The sequence below is a fragment of the Ictalurus furcatus genome, chromosome 15 (genome assembly GCF_023375685.1).
Source record: "Ictalurus furcatus strain D&B chromosome 15, Billie_1.0, whole genome shotgun sequence".
In the NCBI taxonomy this organism is placed as follows: Eukaryota; Metazoa; Chordata; class Actinopteri; order Siluriformes; family Ictaluridae; genus Ictalurus; species Ictalurus furcatus.
The window spans coordinates 15,276,416-15,297,929 of record NC_071269.1 but is presented as its reverse complement, the minus strand read 5'-3'; the positions used below and the strand labels follow the sequence as shown (position 1 = coordinate 15,297,929).

Here is a 21,514-nt window from a genome sequence, read left to right as displayed (position 1 = left end):
TTTCAAGCGACATGTTGCAGTGGTTTGCGTGCGTTTACCATTGACAAGCTAATTATCTATATATCCAGCTAATTATCTATATATCCAGCTAATTATCCATATATCCAGCTAATTATCTATATAGCTGCTTTGCTACAAAGCGAGCCTTGCCGTGTATAGTCATTGCTAAGTACCACAAGTTTGTTGATTTTTATTTTGAAAAATAAATTACACTACCAGGCAAAAGTTTAGACACTCATTCTTTATTTTTATTTTTATTTTTCCTTACATTTTATAATAATAATAAAGTCATCAAAACTCTGGAGTAACACAAATGGAACTATGGGAATTATGCTGTGATAAAAAAAAAAAAAAAATCAAAAATAAATCAAAATAATTTCATATTTTAACATTGTCAAAGTAGACACCCTTTTTTGCCGAAGAAATGTATTCTTGGCATTTTCTCAACCGATTTCTTGAGGAATCCCCCTGAGATGCTTTTTAAACAGTATTAAAGGAGTTCCCACCTATGTTGCACACTAATTGGCTGCTTTTCGGAATATTTCACTCGCATTCACCTTTTCTTTCTAGAAACAAGCCAATCTCCATTGCCTTAATTAATTATTCATATCTATAGGATACCTTACATTTCTGGCGCATGCATTATCAGTTGTATTTTCTTAAATGTTTTACCAGGACAGGGTTTTTTTTTGTTTTTTTTTTTTTTGTTTTTTTCCTTAATGATTTTCTGGCTTTAGTCCCAGCCTGGTACCCTTCCACCTGGAAGTCTTATGTTATTTTGTCACTGGTTTGCAAGCTTAAATGGCTTTGATTGGAAATACAGTTTTCTAATTTATTGCCATAGAGTAAAGCTGCTTTAGACAAAACACAAGGTTCTTCTAACTCAATTTACACCATTAGAATGTAACTTGATTAATAAGTCATTTGTGGTTTTAGATTATGCCTTTAAGTAACAATTCTAAATGTTGGTTATACATATTGGAATATACTTTATTAACATTTCCAAATATTAGGTACACATATTGATTACACTTTGTCAATATATTCTATATATTTTCTACAACACCCATTTCAAACATTTAATCATATACCTTCTGATCAAAAGATTTTTAAGATCATGAGAAACATTTCAGTCAAATGTCTCCAAACTTTTGACCGGTAATGTATATCTTAATATAAACAAACAAAACAAAAAAAAAAAATGGAAGGGACATATGACTGTAATAACCCTTTAGGTCATATTTACAAATATTTTTATAAACTCCTGTATTTCATACTCTAAGGTCCAAACCTGAAAATAATCTTTGAGGTAAAAATGATTGGTTATTTTCACACACGCACACACACGCACACGCACACGTGCACTATATGGCTAAATGTGGTTCTTCCCCAAACTGTTGTCACAAAGTTGTAAGCACATAATTGTATAGAGTGTCTTTGTATGCTGTAACATTAATATTTCTCTCCACTGGAACCAAGAGGCAATGACAATGCCTCTGTGCATAGTGAAATCCATGAAGACATAATTTACCAAGGTTGGTGTGGAAGAGCTCCAGTGGCCTGCACAGAGCTCTGACCTCAACCCCACTGAACACCAAAATCATCCAAATGGTTAAATTTGGATGATTTGGACCAGGTCTCCTCGCTCAGCATCATTGCCCAACCTCTCGCACAAATCTCTACATTCTCCTTCCAAAACCAAGCCGGAAAGCAACCCCAGAAGAGTGGAGACTGTTGTGGAAGCAAAGAGGGAACAACTCTATATTTACTGCCTATGGTTTTGGAATGGGATGTTTAATACTCAGGTGTCCACATACTTTTGGTCATACATTGTATATACTGTACATACTTCAGTAATAATGGCAGAGGTTGTGTTAAGTCAGTAATAATTTTAGGATTGTCTTGGAGGATTTTCATTTTAGTATAATGTCTGACATTGTGGTGTTAATGGGATGATAGAGAGGATGATGCATCAGTGCAGGAGTGGGTTATTAACATTAACATTAATGGCATCTCTGTGTGCATCGCCAGCTGTTGTTACGGGAGCAATGAAGTAAGGAAACGTAATGAGAAGGAGCTCATCTACACTCTTGGATCTTTAGAAACCCAAGGAAAGAAAGTTATGTTTTGAATACAGCTCTTACATCTTCAAGCATTTCACATATCCACTAGTTTCCCGACAGCCTCACTCACTACAGAAGCACACAGCTTTTGTCCTAACCTTGCTGTTTTACCGGAAACTTTGTGTACTTCTCTGAACGTTTACCATGTACTGTGTATATACTGTTCTTTCTGTTTAAAGTGAGCCAACTTTCTTTTATTTCAATAGAGGTTTGAAATGCCTACCTCATCATCAGCATCTAAGGATTCCTTAAAGGATAGGTTGAGAAAGTGCACCTCCCTTCCTCCCATCCCAAGCCTTCCAGACCGGGAAAACTCCAGCCTTCCTGAGCACAGAGCGGTAGTGCGGAGAAAACTCCTTCGCTACAGCAGGAGTAAACAACAGCAACATGAACTGCATAAAACCATGTGTGTTTCTGTCTTCAGTATTAACGTAGCTAGCTTCTGTTTAGTATGTTTTAAAGGAACAGTGTGTGATGTCTTTTGAAGACAGATGTTTTTTCAAGGTATTTAAACACTCGTGACTACGTTTACATGGACAGCAGTAATGTAATTATTGACCTTATTCTGAATAAGACAATATTGTGATTAAGGTGTTTACATGAGTCGCTTTTAGAGTATTCCTTTCATGTTCAGGTTTTACATGTTATAGAACACAGATCGAGTAACGGCACATGTCATTACATCCCCATGCCACGCCGTCCGACGTTCCCGCCAGAATTTCACGCATCGACATACAGTTCGTCTTTGTTATGGTACCATATACAGTTTTGGGTGTTTTTATTTTTTATTTTACGAAAGCTTCAAGTGCAGTTAATTATTTTTTCATGCTATATATGAAAATAGACGACTGATTGAAGCCATGGGCTGTGTCTCAAATCGTGTACTTACCTACTATATAATAGCTGAGATACGTGTATTTCTCCTACTATATAGTAGGTAAGTACACGGTTGAGCACTGCCGTGCGTGTACGTGTCCTGTCGCAAAATGTGGTGAAAACTCCCAAACGATGTTAATAGTGTGATTAAGGGTGTACACTTCCATAATGCGACTAAAATAGGAATACTCCACATGTCTTAATTTGATTTGTGTTTACTTACAGTATGACTTTAGTTGGATTAAGGTAATCAAAAATGGCTGTTTACATGGTAGTGTCTTAATCAGAGTATTGTCTTAATCGGGTTAATATTGGATTGTTGTTGTCCATGTAAACTGTGATCATTTGTAATGCTGCCGATTGCTCTTGACCTACCTTCTCAGGTCTCCACAGTGCGACCATTTCACTCGCATTTGTGACTGAAAAGTACTTTGTGCGACTGTGAAAAAACATTTAGGCGCACTGGTGTGAGTGACCTGTCCGGAGTTGTATAATACAATCGGAATAAAAACTACATGAAGTCCAAAATGCATCTACACCGAGCAACAGTTACTTTCACACTGCTTTTCATCTCCTCAGTCAACTGAACAAGTGTGTAAATACTGCAAAGAAGCCATTATGATGAAAAGAGTAACACTGAACATCATCTGCTTCTCTCAAATCTCTGATCTGACAAACCACCATCTTTTATTGATCACGCAAAATGACCTGAACCTGTGAATGTGACATGCTCGTGTAGACACAGCAGCATCGGGTGGAGTAAATTAATAATGATGCTAACACTACAAGATTGGATGTAATTCAAACTTCTTTATTAAATAATGCCTCACCAATCATAATCAAGAGTAGCAACTGTTCAGTCTGTAAACATACAGTACACTGCTGAGCTCCCCTCACCAACTCTAATAGACAGCGCATTCACTTCATTTAAACTCACGGTTGCTAGATATCTCTAGAAAAATAAACTTTAGTTTCCATGTTTTGATTTAAATTCCCCAAAAAACACAATATTATCAGCAGACATGGCAACACTGTACTGGGTAACTGATCTAAAAGGAACAACTGATAAACAAAAAACTAATAAAATATAGACAGAAAATGTGCTTAGTTATAAATAAATCATTTAATATATGATTATATGGGTTGCATTTAATATCAATTTTACATTAAGCTTAGTAGGCTATTTCCTTAGTAGACTATTAGCCTTCTTTTTCCTAATATGGATAATTTTTGTGTTAGTCTACTTTTAATTAGGACTCTTTATTGTTTTTAAGATATTTAAAAATAAATATTTTATGCTTATCAATTAACCAACAGTATCTCATTGGTATTATTTTAACTCAATTAACAGTGACCACGAGCAGAGATCTTACATTTAACTGTTTATGATAGACCTCCTTATTAAAGCTTAAAAAAAAAAAGATTGGTATCTGGATCGGTTTCGGTCGATCAAGATGACAAGAAATCGGTATCGGCTGTAAAAATCCTGATCAGACCATTAGTAATGAACACCATTAAACTAAAGCGCTTTGCATCTGGCGGATAAATTAACTCACCCAATCACATCTTATATGAGATTATTCAGATATACACACGATATACACAGAGCGGTACGAGAACTCGCTCCAGCCCAGAACCATGACAGTGGAAAATGGCTAATAGTGTAGCTTTAAATATATTTAAGAGGAGCAGACTTCAAAGACTGTACATTGAGGTTTATTGTATTTGTTTACAAGGTGGAACAGGTTAACGGTTGTTGTTTTTTGCATACAGTCTGTAAAATTAACTGAAAATATTAAATTTAGTTTATCAGAAGGTAAATTAATTTGTCATGGCTCACACTATGTTATTAAATTCTGTCATAATTGACAAGCTCAAGTTTTCTCATGCTAACTTGTGTGTTATATTGTGGGACATTAACGTTACCATTTTTAAAAAAAAAAAAAATAAAAAAAAAAGGATTATGATGGATCAAAAACATGTTGCTTAGCCCTTGATGTGACATGGTTAAGAATGGTCTGGATTATTCTGATCAAAATGATATACATTTGTTAGAACAGTATTGTAATATAAGCTAATGATAGATTGTGCAGCCTGAGCTATTCTAATTCTCTGTGGTCTTTTCAGGGTTACAGTTGCAGTAAAAGCCTACAAAAAGGCCAAGGACACAACCCCAGAGGATTCTCCATACTGTGAACCTCAGTTTCCCCCAACAGTATTCAAATTTTCTTTAACGACACCACATTATTCATATGATATATTATTGTAACTCCTTGATTTTTACTGCTCTCTAACACTAAATATTTTTAACAGATGATGAGTGAAGCAAGAAAACAACGTGTATGTACCTTTCATTACGTTTAATACAGTACACTTGTACAGCTAAGCGTTTATCAATTTTTCTCTCACCCTGGCAATGTCTGTCCATGCTACATGTCTGTAGATGAACTACATGTTCCTAAAGCAGTGCGTGGAAAGTAGACCCATTGTACCCATTCAGCAGCAGTGGCTGGACAACATGTCGAGCCTCGTACCACCTCAGCTCCGGCTGGGACCTGGCAGAACGGAGCTGCTGGAGGAACTGTGCGAGGAGGTCAGAGAGAATTTCCTTAGCACCATGGTCAGGTTCACAGGTGAGCTGTAAAAAATTGTTACAGGAAATCACAATACATCATTAACAAAGTTACGTTTATTATTGAGTTATTATAGTTGTTTGTCTGTTTAACTGGTCACTTGAATGGGGTTCAATCCAAACCTCTGTAATTAAAAGACAAATAGACCTACAAATAATGTCAACTTGGACCAAAAATGTTCTGTTTCGCAAAGGTTTAGGAATAAAAACATTTCTAGGACTTTAATGAATGGCCAGAATATTAATGTACACATCTGAATAATTAGTCTAATATTTAAATAGTTGGATAAAATGAATCTGTTCTGAAGGAGTCCATGAAATTTGTTTTATAATTACAGCGGTTCCTAAATCCAGAAAGTTTCACATGAGAACTCATGAGAACTTTAGTTGATCAGTCTTATTGCAGGCAGGTTATAGTTCCGCTTGGTTCAAAAATGCTTAATTTTGCTGCAACTTTTTACAAAAATTTGCAGTGCAACTTGCAGAGTTTATTGTGCATTTCTTGTGGAAATCTACTTGAATTGGCAAAATTGCATTTACACTAAATCGTTTTGCACGGTCTTTCGCAGTACTGTTTGTTGGTCTATGAGACCTTTTATCTGGACTCATGTTTGACGCATATGAATCGAAGAGGGTTAGGGCTGAATGCACATTGTGATGATGTCACATGATACAGCTTGGCCCAAATCTGGGGAAAATAGTTATATAGAAAAATCGCAAGCTCAACCGAATATAGTGGCGTTTGCGTTGATTTTGCGTTAATTTCTGTGATCATGAAATACTGGAAGGACTGACTTCAGAGAAATACAGAATTGTGTTTGTTGTTGTATCGTTTATTTTTGTTAATAATAATTTTTTTTAGTTGACAGTATGCTTCAGAAGCCACAGATGGATACAGATGCTCCTTTACAAAAATCACCTGCACCCAAGTGAGTGCGTTGGAGTCTAATATTGCACCCTTAAGCCCAAACAAAGACATAAATATGGATTCTTTCAGATTTATATAAATGATAAGTGTTTTTTCCTTTTAGTACTCTTGATTTCAGCAGGCCATGGCATAACAGCTTCATCAGGAGTCGAAAGAAGATCAAAGAGAATTTGCACATCCTACACCCAGTAATGAAAGTCATTTTGGATACCTGTTACATAACATTTTCTCAGCTGCTCCTGGTTGATATCTCAGACTGCAGGTACTGCTTTTTATCATTGCATCTCACATTTCAAATGTTAATATAGTTACTGCTTTATACTGGTCATGGTTGCAGAGAATCTGAGGCGGTGACCATGCACCCAAATTCACACACTCATTCACATCTAGGGGCAATTTAGAGTATGTTGTCCAACATTGTTTTTGGGAAGTGGGAGGAAACCGGAGAACCTGGAGAAAACCCATGTAAACATGGGGAGTTTGGTTGAACTTCCACACAGACAGAACCCTGGGCTCAGGATTGATCTTGAGCTGTGTGGCAGCAATATTAATCCTTCAGTTAAAAGCACTGACATGCAGCCCCTTTGCATAATATTTAGAGTATATTAAAATCATAATATATACTTATACTATATACTATCCAAAATATAATATAATAAAAATATTCCAATGTTCAATCTTATGGTGAGCCATAAGAGTTTACAAACTTTGTCATTTAAATTAGGTTCTCTACATCAGAACCTGATGTTTTATTCCTGGTCCCATTGCTTATCTTGATATTGAAATAGAAGCTAATCACTGTTGCCTCTATGGTAACTGTAAATGCTTGTCTTTTGAGAAATCTAACAAGGCAACACTTTTCTTTGAGGCATTTGACCAGTCAGCCGATCAGGTTTTTGCAACGTATGTATGCGCCATTTCAAACCTACTAATGTTAAGCCATATTTACTTTCTACTTTGTCAAGATTTATTGGTGAATTCTGCTGATCCATTTCACTTGTCCATTTGTTGACTTTTCTACTGTATTTGTGATATAAAGGTCTAAAGGCCCTGTGGGCTGTAAGAACCTAAAGAACAAAGTGTCGGTGGAGTGTGCGAAACTCGAGGAAAAGCTCATGGACACCTGGTTCCCAAAGGTTATTCACTTGCTCACCAGCAAGAACACAGTGCAAAGAATCAGACGAGAGAAGCTGGATGCCTTTTATAACTGTGCTTCAACACTTCTCTCCAATCAGGTGAGTCTAGGAAGCCATCAAAAATGTGGTTGATTACTCAGTACTGATGAGACCTCTATGAAATATAACAGTGCCGTTTATTCTCCATTTGTAGCTGAAGGCTCTGATTGAGAGAAGTGTGGAGGCATTTGTTAGTCTGTTTGAACCCCTCAGCAAGCAGAAGCTTCCCCGTTTCAAGATGGACTTGACCTTTGATGATGAGAAGATGGACTTCTATCCCAGCTTTGAGGATTTGGAGGAGGCTGTGTTAGAGATTCTCAACTCCATCATCCATACTTTGCAGGTGTGAAAAGGTCTTGGTTTGATTATCTTTACCTGCCTTACATAGTTTCAACAGTGTATTCACGAGGGTGAGTTAAATGAAAAAAAAAAATTAATTCATTCATTAAAAAAAAAAATATATATATATATATATATAGTATTGTTTATTACAAATAAATGTCACAAAAGTGTATCATTTTTCTGTACAATCCCCATTTTGTTCAAGCACTTAATGAGTATCTGGATTAGTCTAGAAAAAAGTTTGATTCAATTCTAGTTTATGTCACGCTTTTAAGGTTTTTATTTGACTAAACCTCATATTAATATCAATAAATTACATATTAGTTGAGCAATTTTACCAGTGGACAAATCTGAGATGGCACCTTTTCACAATACAGTTTTCTATTCTTCTATCCAAACTTAGACTGCTATTCATGTAAGAATGATGGTATTTAACAGATCTCACCATTCCACAGAATGTCCAGACTGTTCAGTCCTGGCTAGATGCGGCGAATAATTCGGTGGTTGATGCTAAGCTGGCAGACCACATTGTCATGTGGGCACAGACTACACTGAAGAACGCTGTCCGTGAAAACCTAGAGGCACCCGCAAAACACTTTCAGTATTATTGTGAGCTTCTCGCATTTTTAATCTTGACCTTAATAACGCAGATTTAAAAACCGACAGTACATGACTACGTTTTTAGAACTTAATTACCAGGGTGGTTCATAATGTCCTGCTTGTTGATTTACCCAAACTTGTATTTTGTGTAGTTGACAACTATGATTGGCTAGTCAATGGAAGTGCACAGAATCTGGTAGAGAAATTTATGAAGGAGGAGCACTGTTTTGATCAGTATACTGAGGTAAGTTTGACCATTTACCATAGCTTCAATTACAGCATGTTAATGTGTAATGCATTGTGTATCTGACTGTGCTGCTTTATCTCAGCAAGTGGAGGTGTTCCGTACTCTGTCCAAAGAGATCTCCAGCCTTCCCGCAGTGGTTTATTTTGACATGATCTGCTTGGACTGTGAGGAACTCAAACAAGGGCTGGCAAAGAAAGCACAGACTTTTGCTCAAATCCTTGTGGCACGACTGATCAGCACACATCGTGAACAATGCCTTCAGTAAGACTACCTAGACTTAATTTCTTTGTATTTCCTCCTCAGTTTAATTGATCCATTTTTATATTCAGTTTATTGGAAGGTCCTCAATATGGACTTTTTTTTGTATTGGATTTTTTTTTTTTAAAGGATCTGTAAAGAGTTTGAGACCATTCGGGACAAGGCTATAAAAAACCCAAACACAACAGAAGACATGACAGAGATGATCACGTATATTGGTTATGCCAAAACCAAAGGAATAGAACAGCTGAGCAGTAAGATAATGGTGAGCCCTTAGCATTTTAGTTTTATCTACTCAATGGACAAGCACAAAAATAATAAAAGGAAGAATCAATATTTCTTCTAGGAAACATTTCGTAGATTAAATTACCTACTGGATGTACACATATTTGATGCAGAAGACTTGGAGCTTCATTCAACAGTGCTGCTGTGGCCACAAAATATTAATCCAATTTTTGAGCTCAGTGCTGAGGTAATGTTTGCCCGTCAGTGATGATTCAGATTTGGCCATTGATATCTAGATTTAATGTAAGATAAATGTAAGCACTGCAAGCTATATAATTGTATCCCACCTATAGTTGTTTTGGATCTTTGGTATAGGTGTTGGAAAAAGCCAAGCAGAAAGGTGAGCAGGAGCTGCTGGGTAGAAGGGAGAAGTTGATGCTGGAGCTTGAGAAACTCGGCCGAAGGACTGAGGAGTATGCAGAATGCTCAGAACTGGATATGATGCAACAGGTAAAAAAAAAATGCAACATAGAATTTCTTACAAAAGAGGTTTTATAATTATTATCAGAACTCCTTAAATTACGAGGACAACATTTCCCGCATTCCTCTTGTGCAGTATGTGATAGATGTAAGAACAGTACAGAAGAGGCTTCAGGAAATTGAAGAGTCGATTGTCTTCATCAACAAAGAGGAGGCTCTGTACAATTGGGACCTAACTGTTTATCCAGAGGTTGATATGATCAAGGAGAACATTGATCCATATCAGAAGCTGTTTGGGCTTGTACTAAAATGGCAGCGCACTGAGAAGAGGTTTGGTCAATCCTCAGTGTATTGTTTATATTCTTCAGTCTTCTTATTATGAAGATGCAGTGCTGTGTTTAAGTTTATATGTATATATCTTTTAACTTTGAGATTGTTTTGGACTAAATTATTTTGTCAAACTCAATGTCTGTCTTTTCTTCTGTCTCCGATCATGTTTAGATGGATGGATGGTTCCTTCTTAGATTTGAATGGTGAAAGCATGGAGGTAGAGGTGGATGAGTTTCTTCGAGAAATCTACAAGTGTCAAAAAATGTTCCAGCAGAAACGGAAGAAGGCTGAGCAGGAGAGCGAGAATGTGGCTGCGGTAAAGAGACAGCCTGGAGAAGAAGATGGAGACAAACAGGAGAGTCCTACTGCTGCGGTCTGCTGCAGAGTCATAGAGCAAATTAAAGAATTCAAGGTACACCAAAATAACTAATTTCTGCATTCTATATTGTCCTTTTAATTGGCATGCTCTGTTTGGTTGCTCCTGCTTATTTCTTGTCTTAAACAACTGTCCCTCCTCTTTAGGATGTATTTTTACCAGCGTGACATGGGATGACAAAAGTTCAAAAGTTTTGATAATTTTCTGTTTACAGGAGCACATCCCAACAGTGTCCATACTGTGTAATCCTGGAATTAGGGTTCGACACTGGGAGCAGATGTCAGAGATTGTGAACTATGACATGATGCCCAACTCAGGCACCACACTGCGTAAAGTCCTTAAACAAAATCTCACCCCTTACATGGAGCAGTTTGAGACCATCAGTGCAGCTGCCAGCAAAGTGAGACACTCGATTAATTGGAAGTCCATAATCTGGCATTGCCATATAAAATGTTTCATGATTATAACTTCAATATATTCTGCATTTTTTTTCAGTCATGTATCTCAGCTAAACTTTAAAATGAATTATTTAACTACTTTAAGCTATACTTTAAGATAAATTATTCATAAATTCATTCTCTGCATCCACAGGAATTCTCTCTGAAGAAGGCCATGCAGAATATGGTGGAGGCCTGGGATGGCATGTCATTCCATCATCATGCATACAGGGAGTCTGGTGTGTCTATCCTTACTGCAGTGGATGAAATTCAGACTATGTTGGATGACCAGATAGTGAAAACCCAGACTATGAGAGGCTCCCCTTTTATCAAACCTTTTGAGGCAGAGATCAAGGTAATTCAGCTCTGTCAGTGCAATTTTTTGTATAAAAAAACATTTTTGCATTATTATGTGCTGATGCAAGGTGTGACTATTGCTGAATAAAAATTATGATGATTTTAAAAATTCTTCTGCATTGTTTGTATCTGGATCCTGTGTACTATAAATAGAAATGATTGATCAGTGTTATTGCTTAGGCCTGGGAAGAACGTTTGATCCATATCCAGGACACCATAGATGAGTGGCTAAAGGTACAGGCCCAGTGGCTCTACTTGGAGCCCATCTTTAGCTCACAGGACATCATGCAGCAGATGCCTGAAGAGGGACGGTTATTCCAGATGGTGGACAGACACTGGAAGGAAGTTATGAAACACTGTGTGAAAGACTCAAAGGTAATTATAGCATGCTGGTATCACCCCAAAACAAAAGCAACTTGTTTTTATCTCCAGTAGGTTTTAGTCTTATTCACTCACTTCTGAAGATGTTTTGAACTTGAGCATAGTGGTCTTGTGTGTTGTAGGTTTTAGCAGCAACTTCGCTATCTGGCTTACTTGAGAAGCTTCAGGACTCAAATAACCTTCTAGAGCAAATTATGAAGGGACTGAATGCTTACCTTGAGAAGAAAAGACTGTTCTTCCCACGGTAGCAGGCTTGTTATGTGATGTTGACTGTAATTTTCAGCAAAACTGCATTATTTACTCTACTGACAGAACATACCCCTAAATTTAGCTTTATATTTCTTCCTCCTTCTTTTATCACACAGTTTTTTCTTCCTGTCAAATGATGAGATGCTGGAAATCCTCTCTGAAACCAAGGACCCTCTGCGTGTACAGCCTCACCTGAAAAAGTGCTTTGAGGGCATTGCCAAGCTGGATTTCCTGCCCAACTTAGACATCCAGGCCATGTACAGTAGTGAGGGTGAGCGCGTGGGCCTGATTCAGCTGATCTCCACTTCTGAGGCACGGGGAGCAGTGGAGAAGTGGCTTGTGCAGGTGGAGGATATGATGCTGCGTAGTGTCAGGGATGTAATTAACCGAGCCAGACTGGTGAGATTTTGAAATGTAGTACAAATGTAGTCTGTTATCATATTTATTCTGTTATCACTCTCAAACTCAAGCACATATGCACACATTTCCTGATATTTACATCTAGCTGTGTTAAACAACTTAAAACATGGCACCTTTGGTGGCAGACTGCCAATTTTTAGGTGAGCAAAAGTATTCGGACAGGGCTAGTTTTCCAGAGGACGTTACTACGTACTTTGCGATTTTAATTCCGTCCAAATCTGCCAACTCTGTGTTTTTCTCACATAACTGCTGTAAAAATTCCAGAGCAAATTACCTACTATTTTTCGGCTAACTCAGTGATCCTCTGAGAAATCTTGTCCGAATGCGAATGTCTGTGATTGCCGAGAATATTTTTTCACAACGCTTTTCCTTGTGTATTTTGGCCAACGCAAACTACCATACAAGCTCTTAAGCGTGTGTTTTCTGCTTGCTGCATGTAATTCAGTATGGATGTTTTTGCTACCTGGTGAAGAAATAAAAAATAAAATCAACAAGAAGAGCCAAATCTCACAAATTGTTAAGACTGTAATATCAGTCTGTAAATTCATTTCTGCACTCAATTATATAATGTTTTAATTATACAAGTAACCATGTCTTTATTTCAGTGGGTTTGTTATAAGCAGCCAGTTCTATAAAATCATGTTTATAAGTGAAGATATTATATGAATAAAGACTTAATTTGAACTTTTTTGTGCACACAAAGCATTCGTATCGCTTCATAAAACTGGGCTTAAACAACTGGACTTACATGGATTTCTTTTAAAATGCATTTATTAACTTTTTGGAGCTTGCAAGTTTTTGTTACTTGGACTATAAAAAGAGGGAAAGAAATCTCCCAGGTTTCATTGAAAATGTCTTCATTTGTGCTCTGAAGATGAATGAAAGTCTTATGGGTTTGGAACGATGTGAGAGTGAGTAATTGATGACAGAATTTTCATTTTTGAGTGAACTGTCACTTTAATATTTGGTTGCATATCCCTTGTTTGCAATTACTGCATCAAACCAGGGTAGCAGTGTCTCAACGGTTAAGGCTGTAGGTAACTGATCAGAAGATAGGGGGTTCAAGCTCCAGCACTGTAAAGCTGACATAGTTGGGCCCTTGAGCAAGGCCTTTAACCCTGTCTGCACCAGGGGTGCTGTATAATGGCAGTGCTCTGATCCCAGCCTCCTAACAAGCTGGGATATGGAGAAAAATATTTCACTGTGATATAATGTATATGTGACAAATAAAGGCTTCTTCTCTTCTTTAAAAGCTGGCAACCTTATGGCAAACTTCCTCTTCCTTCTTACTTTAGGAGGAGACTGTATATCTTATATATTGTATCATATACATACGTACATACATATATATATATATATATATATATATATATATATATATATATATATATATATATATATATATATATATATGTATATGTATATATATATGTAATATGTATATGATACAATATATAAGAGATACAGTCTCCTCCTAAAGTAAGTAAGAGGAAGTTTGCCATAAGGTTGCCAGCTTTTAGGTAATGCCACAAAAAATATTTCCAGATGTGCCATGTCACTTATTATATTTATATATATATATATATATATATATATAAGTGACATGGCACATGTGGAAATATTTTTTGTGGCATTACCTTTCGCAGGACTGCCAAGTTTACATGTATATATTTGTACCAGCTTCATTTCTTATTTCTCTTGGTTTTGTATTGCATCACAGGCTTATCCAGAGTCCAAGAGGAGTCAGTGGGTTTGTGACTGGCCTGGCCAGGTGGTGCTCTGTACCTCTCAAATATACTGGACCCTAGAAGTGCATGATGCTATCAGGAGTGGAATAAATGTAAGGAAATACTCATAGTATCACACACAGTATTTACCACTGCATTAGTATTTTTTAGCAATGGTTGTTAAAATAGTCTTTTTTGTTTTTGACGACAGGGTCTGAAGAATTACTATGATCAGCTGCAGAGCCAGCTGAATGACATTGTGGAGCTAGTCAGGGGAAAACTGCCCAAACAGACTCGTACTACCCTAGGAGCACTGGTCACTATAGATGTGCATGCCCGTGATGTTGTAATGGAAATGATCCAGAAAGGTTGCTTAGATTAATTCATATTAAAGTTGATTCTTGTAGTTATTTTATTGTACATTGTGTTGTTAAAAATAATCCATCTTTGGTTTTAGTATAGGAAGTTAAATATTGACTGTACACTGACATTACTTTGTAATAGGTTTTTACTTAATTGCCATTTGTCATTACGCTTCCATTCCTTGTATTATTCCTGTGATTCTTATGTCTCTTATTTGTTTCTCTCAGGTGTTTCTTGTGACACAGACTTCCAATGGTTAGCACAGCTACGTTACTACTGGAAAGATGAAAATGTCCGTGTCTGTATCATAAATTGTGATGTCAAATATGCTTATGAGTATTTGGGAAATTCGCCTCGTTTGGTCATCACACCTTTAACAGACCGATGCTACCGAACTTTGGTAAACCAAAACATCAACACCAACCACTTTTTGCAATTACCTAGTCATTTTGTTAACAAGAAAAATAATTTTTTTTTTAAAAAAAAATAGCAAATGACAAAACCTGTGAAATCAACATTTGATTCATGTGAGTTTCATGTCTCTATTGCAGATTGGAGCATTTTATCTGAATTTAGGTGGGGCTCCTGAAGGCCCTGCAGGAACAGGAAAGACGGAGACCACTAAAGACTTGGCCAAAGCCCTTGCTGTGCAGTGTGTAGTGTTCAACTGCTCTGATGGACTTGACTACCTAGCCATGGGGAAAGTAAGTAGAGCTGCTCTCAGATTGAATGGCAACATCTAAAGAAGGGAGTATTACTTTTACACTGACTAGTGTCATTTTATCTATTTTGATTTGACTCAATGTTTCTGTTACCTGTCACAGTTCTTTAAAGGACTGGCATCCTCGGGGGCATGGGCATGCTTTGATGAGTTTAACCGTATTGAGCTGGAGGTGCTTTCTGTGGTGGCACAGCAGATCTTGTGCATTCAGAGAGCCATTGAGATGAAGCTGGAGGTTTTTGATTTTGAGGGTACAGAGCTTCGCCTCAATCCCAACTGCTTTGTAGCCATCACCATGAACCCTGGATATGCAGGAAGATCAGAGCTTCCTGATAACCTGAAAGTAAGAACTTGGCTGTGTGACTGCTTAATTGATTATTCTGACCTACTATTATTAACTGTGCACTAGTCTGGATAAATGCATTCATGTTTCTCCTGTGTGTTTTCTAGGTTTTGTTTAGAACAGTGGCAATGATGGTACCCAACTATGCTCTGATCGCAGAGATCTCCCTTTATTCTTATGGCTTCTTGAATGCCAAACCACTTTCAGTGAAGATAGTAATGACCTACAGGTTGTGTTCTGAGCAGTTGTCCTCCCAGTTCCACTACGATTATGGAATGAGAGCTGTCAAAGCAGTACTTGTGGCAGCAGGGAACCTCAAACTCAAATTTCCAAATGAAAATGAAGATATTCTTGTAAGGAAAAAGAAGGATAGTGTGTATTAATATATTTAAATCATTAAACGGTGTTATGTGAGTCAAGACTCATGTGCTATTTTTGCTGGTTAGCTTCTACGGTCCATCAAGGATGTGAATGAGCCCAAGTTTCTCTCCCATGATATCCCTCTCTTTAATGGAATTACCAGTGACCTCTTCCCTGGAGTTTCTCTGCCCATGGCCGACTATCAGGTGAGTATTTATGGGTCTTATCATTTTTGTTCAGATTACGATGTTTCTACATGTCTCCCATTTCCATAATTATTCCTTCTTTTCCTCCTATTCATTAGCTCATTCTCGCTTGTGTTCATGAATGCTGTATAAAGCACAATGTCCAGCCTGTGGACATTTTCCTGGATAAAATTATACAGACTTACGAGATGATGATTGTACGCCACGGGTAGGTATACATTCTTTCACAAAGCAGCAAATATGATCAATCTAGATTTGCCCAAATTTAACTTGCAAAAATATTCTTGCCATCCATGACCAGGGGTTAACAGAATGAAGGCATAATAGCATTTTAGTCAAGGTAGATGCAGCCAAGCAGTTTGCACTCTCTTCCAAGTGCATTAACACCAACAACTCTAAGGAAGCACATAATAACATTCATGCTGTAACGCTTGTTATCATTTAATACAGATCTGTAAAGAAGGATGAAAACAAATAATGTTGGAAGACAACATCCAAAATCACTGAACTATGACAATGTACAGTGACAGTATTCTGCTTTTTTTAGGTTCATGCTTGTTGGTGAACCTTTTGCTGGCAAAACCAAAGTGCTCCATGTTTTAGCTGACACACTCACGCTTATGAATGAGAGGGGCTACAATGAAGAGGAGAAAGTCCAATATCTCACCATCAACCCTAAAGCCATTACAATGGGCCAGCTTTTTGGTCAGTTTGATCCAGTGTCTCATGAGGTGAGTATCAATTTGCCAAATGGGTTATATTCTTGAATGTGTCTTATATAAGTGTTCTTTCTTTTTCAGTGGACTGATGGGATTGTGGCAAATACATTTCGGGAGTTTGCCTCAGCCGAGACCCCAGACAGGAAGTGGGTGGTGTTTGATGGACCAATTGACACACTTTGGATTGAGAGCATGAACACTGTATTGGATGACAACAAAAAGGCAGGCTTTTGATCTTGAATTAATTTCATATTAGATATAGAGATCATACTGCAGTTGGTTTAGTGGTGTGTGTGTGTGTGTATGTATATGTGTATGTATGTGTGTGTGTGTGTGTGTATATATATATATATATATATATATATATATATATATATATATATATATATATATATATATAGATAGATAGATAGATAGATAGATAGATAGATAGATAGATCGGAGTAACTAGAAAACATCAATATATTATTCAATTGCATAAGAAACTGTATCATCAAGTGACAAATTAATATTTCTCTTGCAGTTGTGCCTCATGAGTGGAGAAATTATCCAGATGTCCAATCAAATGAGTCTGATTTTTGAGGCAATGGACCTATCACAGGCTTCAGTAAGATAATTGGAATACTGATCTCTTGACCACTCGTGGAACTGTATTGTCTTATATATGACATTAAAATTAATCGTAGATTTAAAGGTTCATTAACAGGATTTGCTGACCAGGTTGCGATATACTGTTACACTGGTTAGAGCAGTATTGAACTTCTGTTCCAGCCAGCCACAGTGAGCCGTTGTGGAATGATCTATATGGAGCCGTCTCAGCTGGGATGGCCTCCTCTGGTGTCATCCTGGTTAAAAACTCTACCCCAGCCTCTTCAGACCCCAGAGAATTCCACGCTGCTGCTGGAGCTGTTTAATTGGCTGATCCCCCCAGCACAAAGGATGTTAAGAAAAAACTGTAAGGTATGTGTATCTTTACTGACCTGAATTAAGTTATTGATTATTTATTTTTGTATTGGAGTTTCTATAGGGAACATTTCACTACATAAACCAATTTTTTAAAGAAACTGATTACAAATTATTGCTCAGTAAACCAGCCCTGATCATCTGTTTCTGTTACAGGAAGTTGTCTCCACCAGTAACAGTAATACAGTTGTGTCTCTTACACGACTCTTTGAAATGCTTCTTACGGAACCTGTAAATGAAGAGCCTGGAAACAAGAATATTCGTACATGGATTATGGCAAGTATTGATTTGTAAAAACCTGCTGCATTTAGTAAAAAGTTTTTTTTTGTTTGTTTGTTTAAACCTTTTTTCCATAACTATCTGAAATCGGATTATAATTTTATTTGACATTAAAGTGGATTGTCTTTATATCACTTTATATATGTTTGTTTTATGTGTTTTGCTCCCTGAAAACCGTTTACACAGGCTGCCTTTGCCTTTTCTTTGGTGTGGTCTGTTGGTGGAAGCTGTGATGGTGACAGTCGTGAAAGATTTGATAAGTTTCTGAGGGAAATCATAATGGGGAAATCAGACCAGCACCCAATCCCTGCCTCTGTCTCAAAATGGGAATGCTCTTTCGATGAGAAAGGTCTCGTTTATGACTATTCTTATGAGGTGTGTATTGTGATTAAATGTGTCTTTTAATAGTACTCTGAGACAGCTAGATGGCTCTTAGAGAAAAGGCACATGACCCTGACCTTTTCTTTTTATTTTACTTTTATTTATTCCAATTTCTAGTTCAAAGGGAAAGGCCGTTGGATTCATTGGAATGAATCAATAAAGAATGTCACGTTAGGGGACAAGAACACCAAAGTGCAAGACATCATTGTCCCTACAATTGATACAGTGCGCTACACCTACCTAATGGACCGCTGTATTAGTTATGGAATGTAAGTGGGTGGCTCTGTTAATAAAAAAGAGAACTTACTGAACATACAACTTACGGCAATATTTTGATAGTCTAGGTTATAAGGTGTACTGTATATTATCACTTTGAAATACTGTATATTGCAATTTGCATGCAATTTTCACATTATATATTTTTAAAGCTGATAATTTATATATATATATATATATATATATATACACATATATGTGTGTGTGTGTGTGTGTGTGTGTGTATATATATATATATATATATATATATATATATATATATATATATATATATATATATATATATACACACACACACACACACACACACACACACATATATATATATATATATATATATATATATATATATATATATATATATATATATATATATATATATATATATATATATATATATATATATATTTCTTACACTTCTGTGATTACATGCTGTAGGCCTCTTCTTTTTGTTGGCCCCACTGGCACTGGAAAGTCTGTTTATGTGAAGGAGAAACTGATGAACAGCCTAGACAAGGACCACTACCTTCCATTCTTTATTAACTTTTCAGCTCGCACTAGTGCTAACCAGACTCAGGTAACTGCAAAGATAAACTTCTTTTAACGAGACAGACTTATCAGATCTCCAGCCATGTTGGTTGCCATGTCAGCATATGTGGACCACTATTTTCTCATCTCCATTCTAGAACTTAATTATGTCCAGGCTGGATAAGAGAAGAAAGGGAGTATTTGGACCTCCGATGGGAAAGAAATGCATTATTTTTGTGGATGATGTGAACATGCCAGCAATGGAAGTGTTTGGTGCGCAGCCTCCTATTGAACTGCTTCGTCAGTATTTTGACCATGGGAATTGGTAGGTTTTATTTAGGAAATTATCTATTTATGTCTGATTGTTTTCTAAAAGAAAGGTTTAGTATGTTAAAAGTATGATCTTTCAGGTATGACCTAAAAGACGCCTCCAAAATCACTTTGGTTGATCTGCAACTGATCGCAGCTATGGGTCCCCCTGGTGGTGGGAGGAATGCGGTGACCCCTCGTTTCCTGCGTCACTTTAACATTTGTAGCATCAATGCATTCAGTGATGACACCATGTCACGAATATTCTCTAATGTGGTTACCTTTTACTTCCGTAACAATGGTTTCCCACCTGACAGCTTCACCGTAGGCAACCAGATAGTTTCTGCTACCTTGGAGGTAAACCATACAACTGTACACTCATTTGAGATTCTGTGTTTGCAATTTTAGTCTAGATTGAGAATGTTCCGTTTAATTCATAACATAATAGCACTCTGTGTTTTGTTTCTGTGATATGAACAGGTTTATAAAAAAGCAATGCAAAACCTCCTTCCCACCCCTGCTAAATCTCATTACACGTTCAACCTGAGAGATTTCTCACGTGTAGTACAGGGCTGCCTGCTACTAAAGAAGGAATCTGTGGAGAGCAAGCACACCTTGATTCGCCTGTTTGTTCATGAGGTGTTTAGAGTCTTCTACGATCGCCTGGTGAATGCTGAGGACCAAGCGTGGCTCTACAGACTAATGAACACTATTGTAAAAGAACATTTTAAGGAAAACTTTGACACAGTCTTTGAGCACCTCAAATCTGACAAAAAATCTGTAAGTACCAAGTAGGTGATTTGGGAGCAGGTAATTATAATTGAAAACTATTAACTGGGAGTGTGTTGTAAATGTTATTCCTGCACCCTAGCTGTGTGAGGAGGACATGAGGAGCTTGTTATTTGGAGATTACATGACTCGTGATGTGGATCCCAGTGAGAGAATATACGCAGAGGTTCCCAGCATGGAGAGCTTCAGTCAGGTGGTGGAGTCCTGTCTGGCAGAGTACAATCAGACACACAAGAACCGTATGAACCTGGTCATCTTTCGGTAACCACTATTTCAAATATTGTTGTGAGCAATATAAAAAATACTTATGAAAATAGGCACACAAAATATGTACTTGGGGATTCTATTGATGGCAGAGATGCAGATCATATTTCTTAAAGAAACTAAGCAAAGAACTTGAATTTATCATGGAATTTTTTGTTTAATAATATTCCTCTTTTAGTAAAAAAAAACAAAAACAAAGAAATACTGTAGTGTTTTCGACTAATTTCTAAAGATCTATGGCATCTGTATCTTATTAGTTAGTAAAGACAAAGGTTTTTCTACATATTTCCTGTACTGAGAATAGAAATAAAATGTCTTTACTCAACACTTTCTTATAGTTGATACCTAAGGCAGTTGTTCAATTATGTCATACACTAAAAATACATTTGTCTTAGAATGAGACAGACAGGAGATTGTCTTACCTGTCTTATGTTGTTTCATTCAAATTTTGAACAAAACATTAATAATGGAAGCCCTTAGGCTTCCATTATAAGTGAGTTCCAAGTAAACGGGTTTTTCATTCTTCTTCCTCACAGGGTTGTAGTCATGCATACACTACAAATACAGTAGATTGAGATTAGATTGAAAAGGCTTAAAGAGCTTTATTGTGTGTGGCAGCTATGTCCTAGAGCACTTGTCCAGGATCAGCCGTGTGCTGAAGCAGCCTGGAGGAAATGCTCTGCTGGTGGGAGTTGGTGGAAGTGGCCGTCAGTCCATCACTAAACTGGCCACCTTCATGGCTGGCATGACTCTGTTCCAGCCTGAGATTTCTAAGAACTATGGCATGAATGAGTGGAGAGATGACCTTAAGGTAATATGTGATTTCTGTCAAATAAGACGCATCCATGTG

General features: G+C 37.1%; 1 protein-coding gene across 1 annotated transcript in view; it reads left to right on the top strand.

The window, feature by feature from the left end:
* Nucleotides 1-5,002: 5,002 nt before the first annotated feature.
* The window catches only part of dnah12 (dynein, axonemal, heavy chain 12), a 37,103-nt gene continuing 20,591 nt past the window's right edge, over nt 5,003-21,514 (top strand). The window contains 42 exon segments of the mRNA XM_053643673.1: nt 5,003-5,015; nt 5,099-5,214; nt 5,313-5,339; nt 5,443-5,632; nt 6,494-6,560; nt 6,663-6,821; nt 7,599-7,794; nt 7,889-8,077; nt 8,532-8,685; nt 8,829-8,920; nt 9,006-9,184; nt 9,311-9,446; nt 9,528-9,653; nt 9,782-9,916; nt 10,023-10,216; nt 10,388-10,628; nt 10,807-10,992; nt 11,184-11,384; nt 11,567-11,761; nt 11,890-12,011; nt 12,133-12,415; nt 14,157-14,276; nt 14,375-14,531; nt 14,754-14,926; nt 15,078-15,230; nt 15,351-15,590; nt 15,698-15,943; nt 16,037-16,156; nt 16,255-16,364; nt 16,704-16,887; nt 16,957-17,097; nt 17,399-17,482; nt 17,647-17,835; nt 17,995-18,114; nt 18,304-18,492; nt 18,616-18,767; nt 19,213-19,351; nt 19,461-19,627; nt 19,713-19,968; nt 20,092-20,391; nt 20,483-20,661; nt 21,283-21,475. Coding sequence (XP_053499648.1) covers nt 5,003-5,015; nt 5,099-5,214; nt 5,313-5,339; nt 5,443-5,632; nt 6,494-6,560; nt 6,663-6,821; nt 7,599-7,794; nt 7,889-8,077; nt 8,532-8,685; nt 8,829-8,920; nt 9,006-9,184; nt 9,311-9,446; nt 9,528-9,653; nt 9,782-9,916; nt 10,023-10,216; nt 10,388-10,628; nt 10,807-10,992; nt 11,184-11,384; nt 11,567-11,761; nt 11,890-12,011; nt 12,133-12,415; nt 14,157-14,276; nt 14,375-14,531; nt 14,754-14,926; nt 15,078-15,230; nt 15,351-15,590; nt 15,698-15,943; nt 16,037-16,156; nt 16,255-16,364; nt 16,704-16,887; nt 16,957-17,097; nt 17,399-17,482; nt 17,647-17,835; nt 17,995-18,114; nt 18,304-18,492; nt 18,616-18,767; nt 19,213-19,351; nt 19,461-19,627; nt 19,713-19,968; nt 20,092-20,391; nt 20,483-20,661; nt 21,283-21,475 — 6,813 coding nt within the window.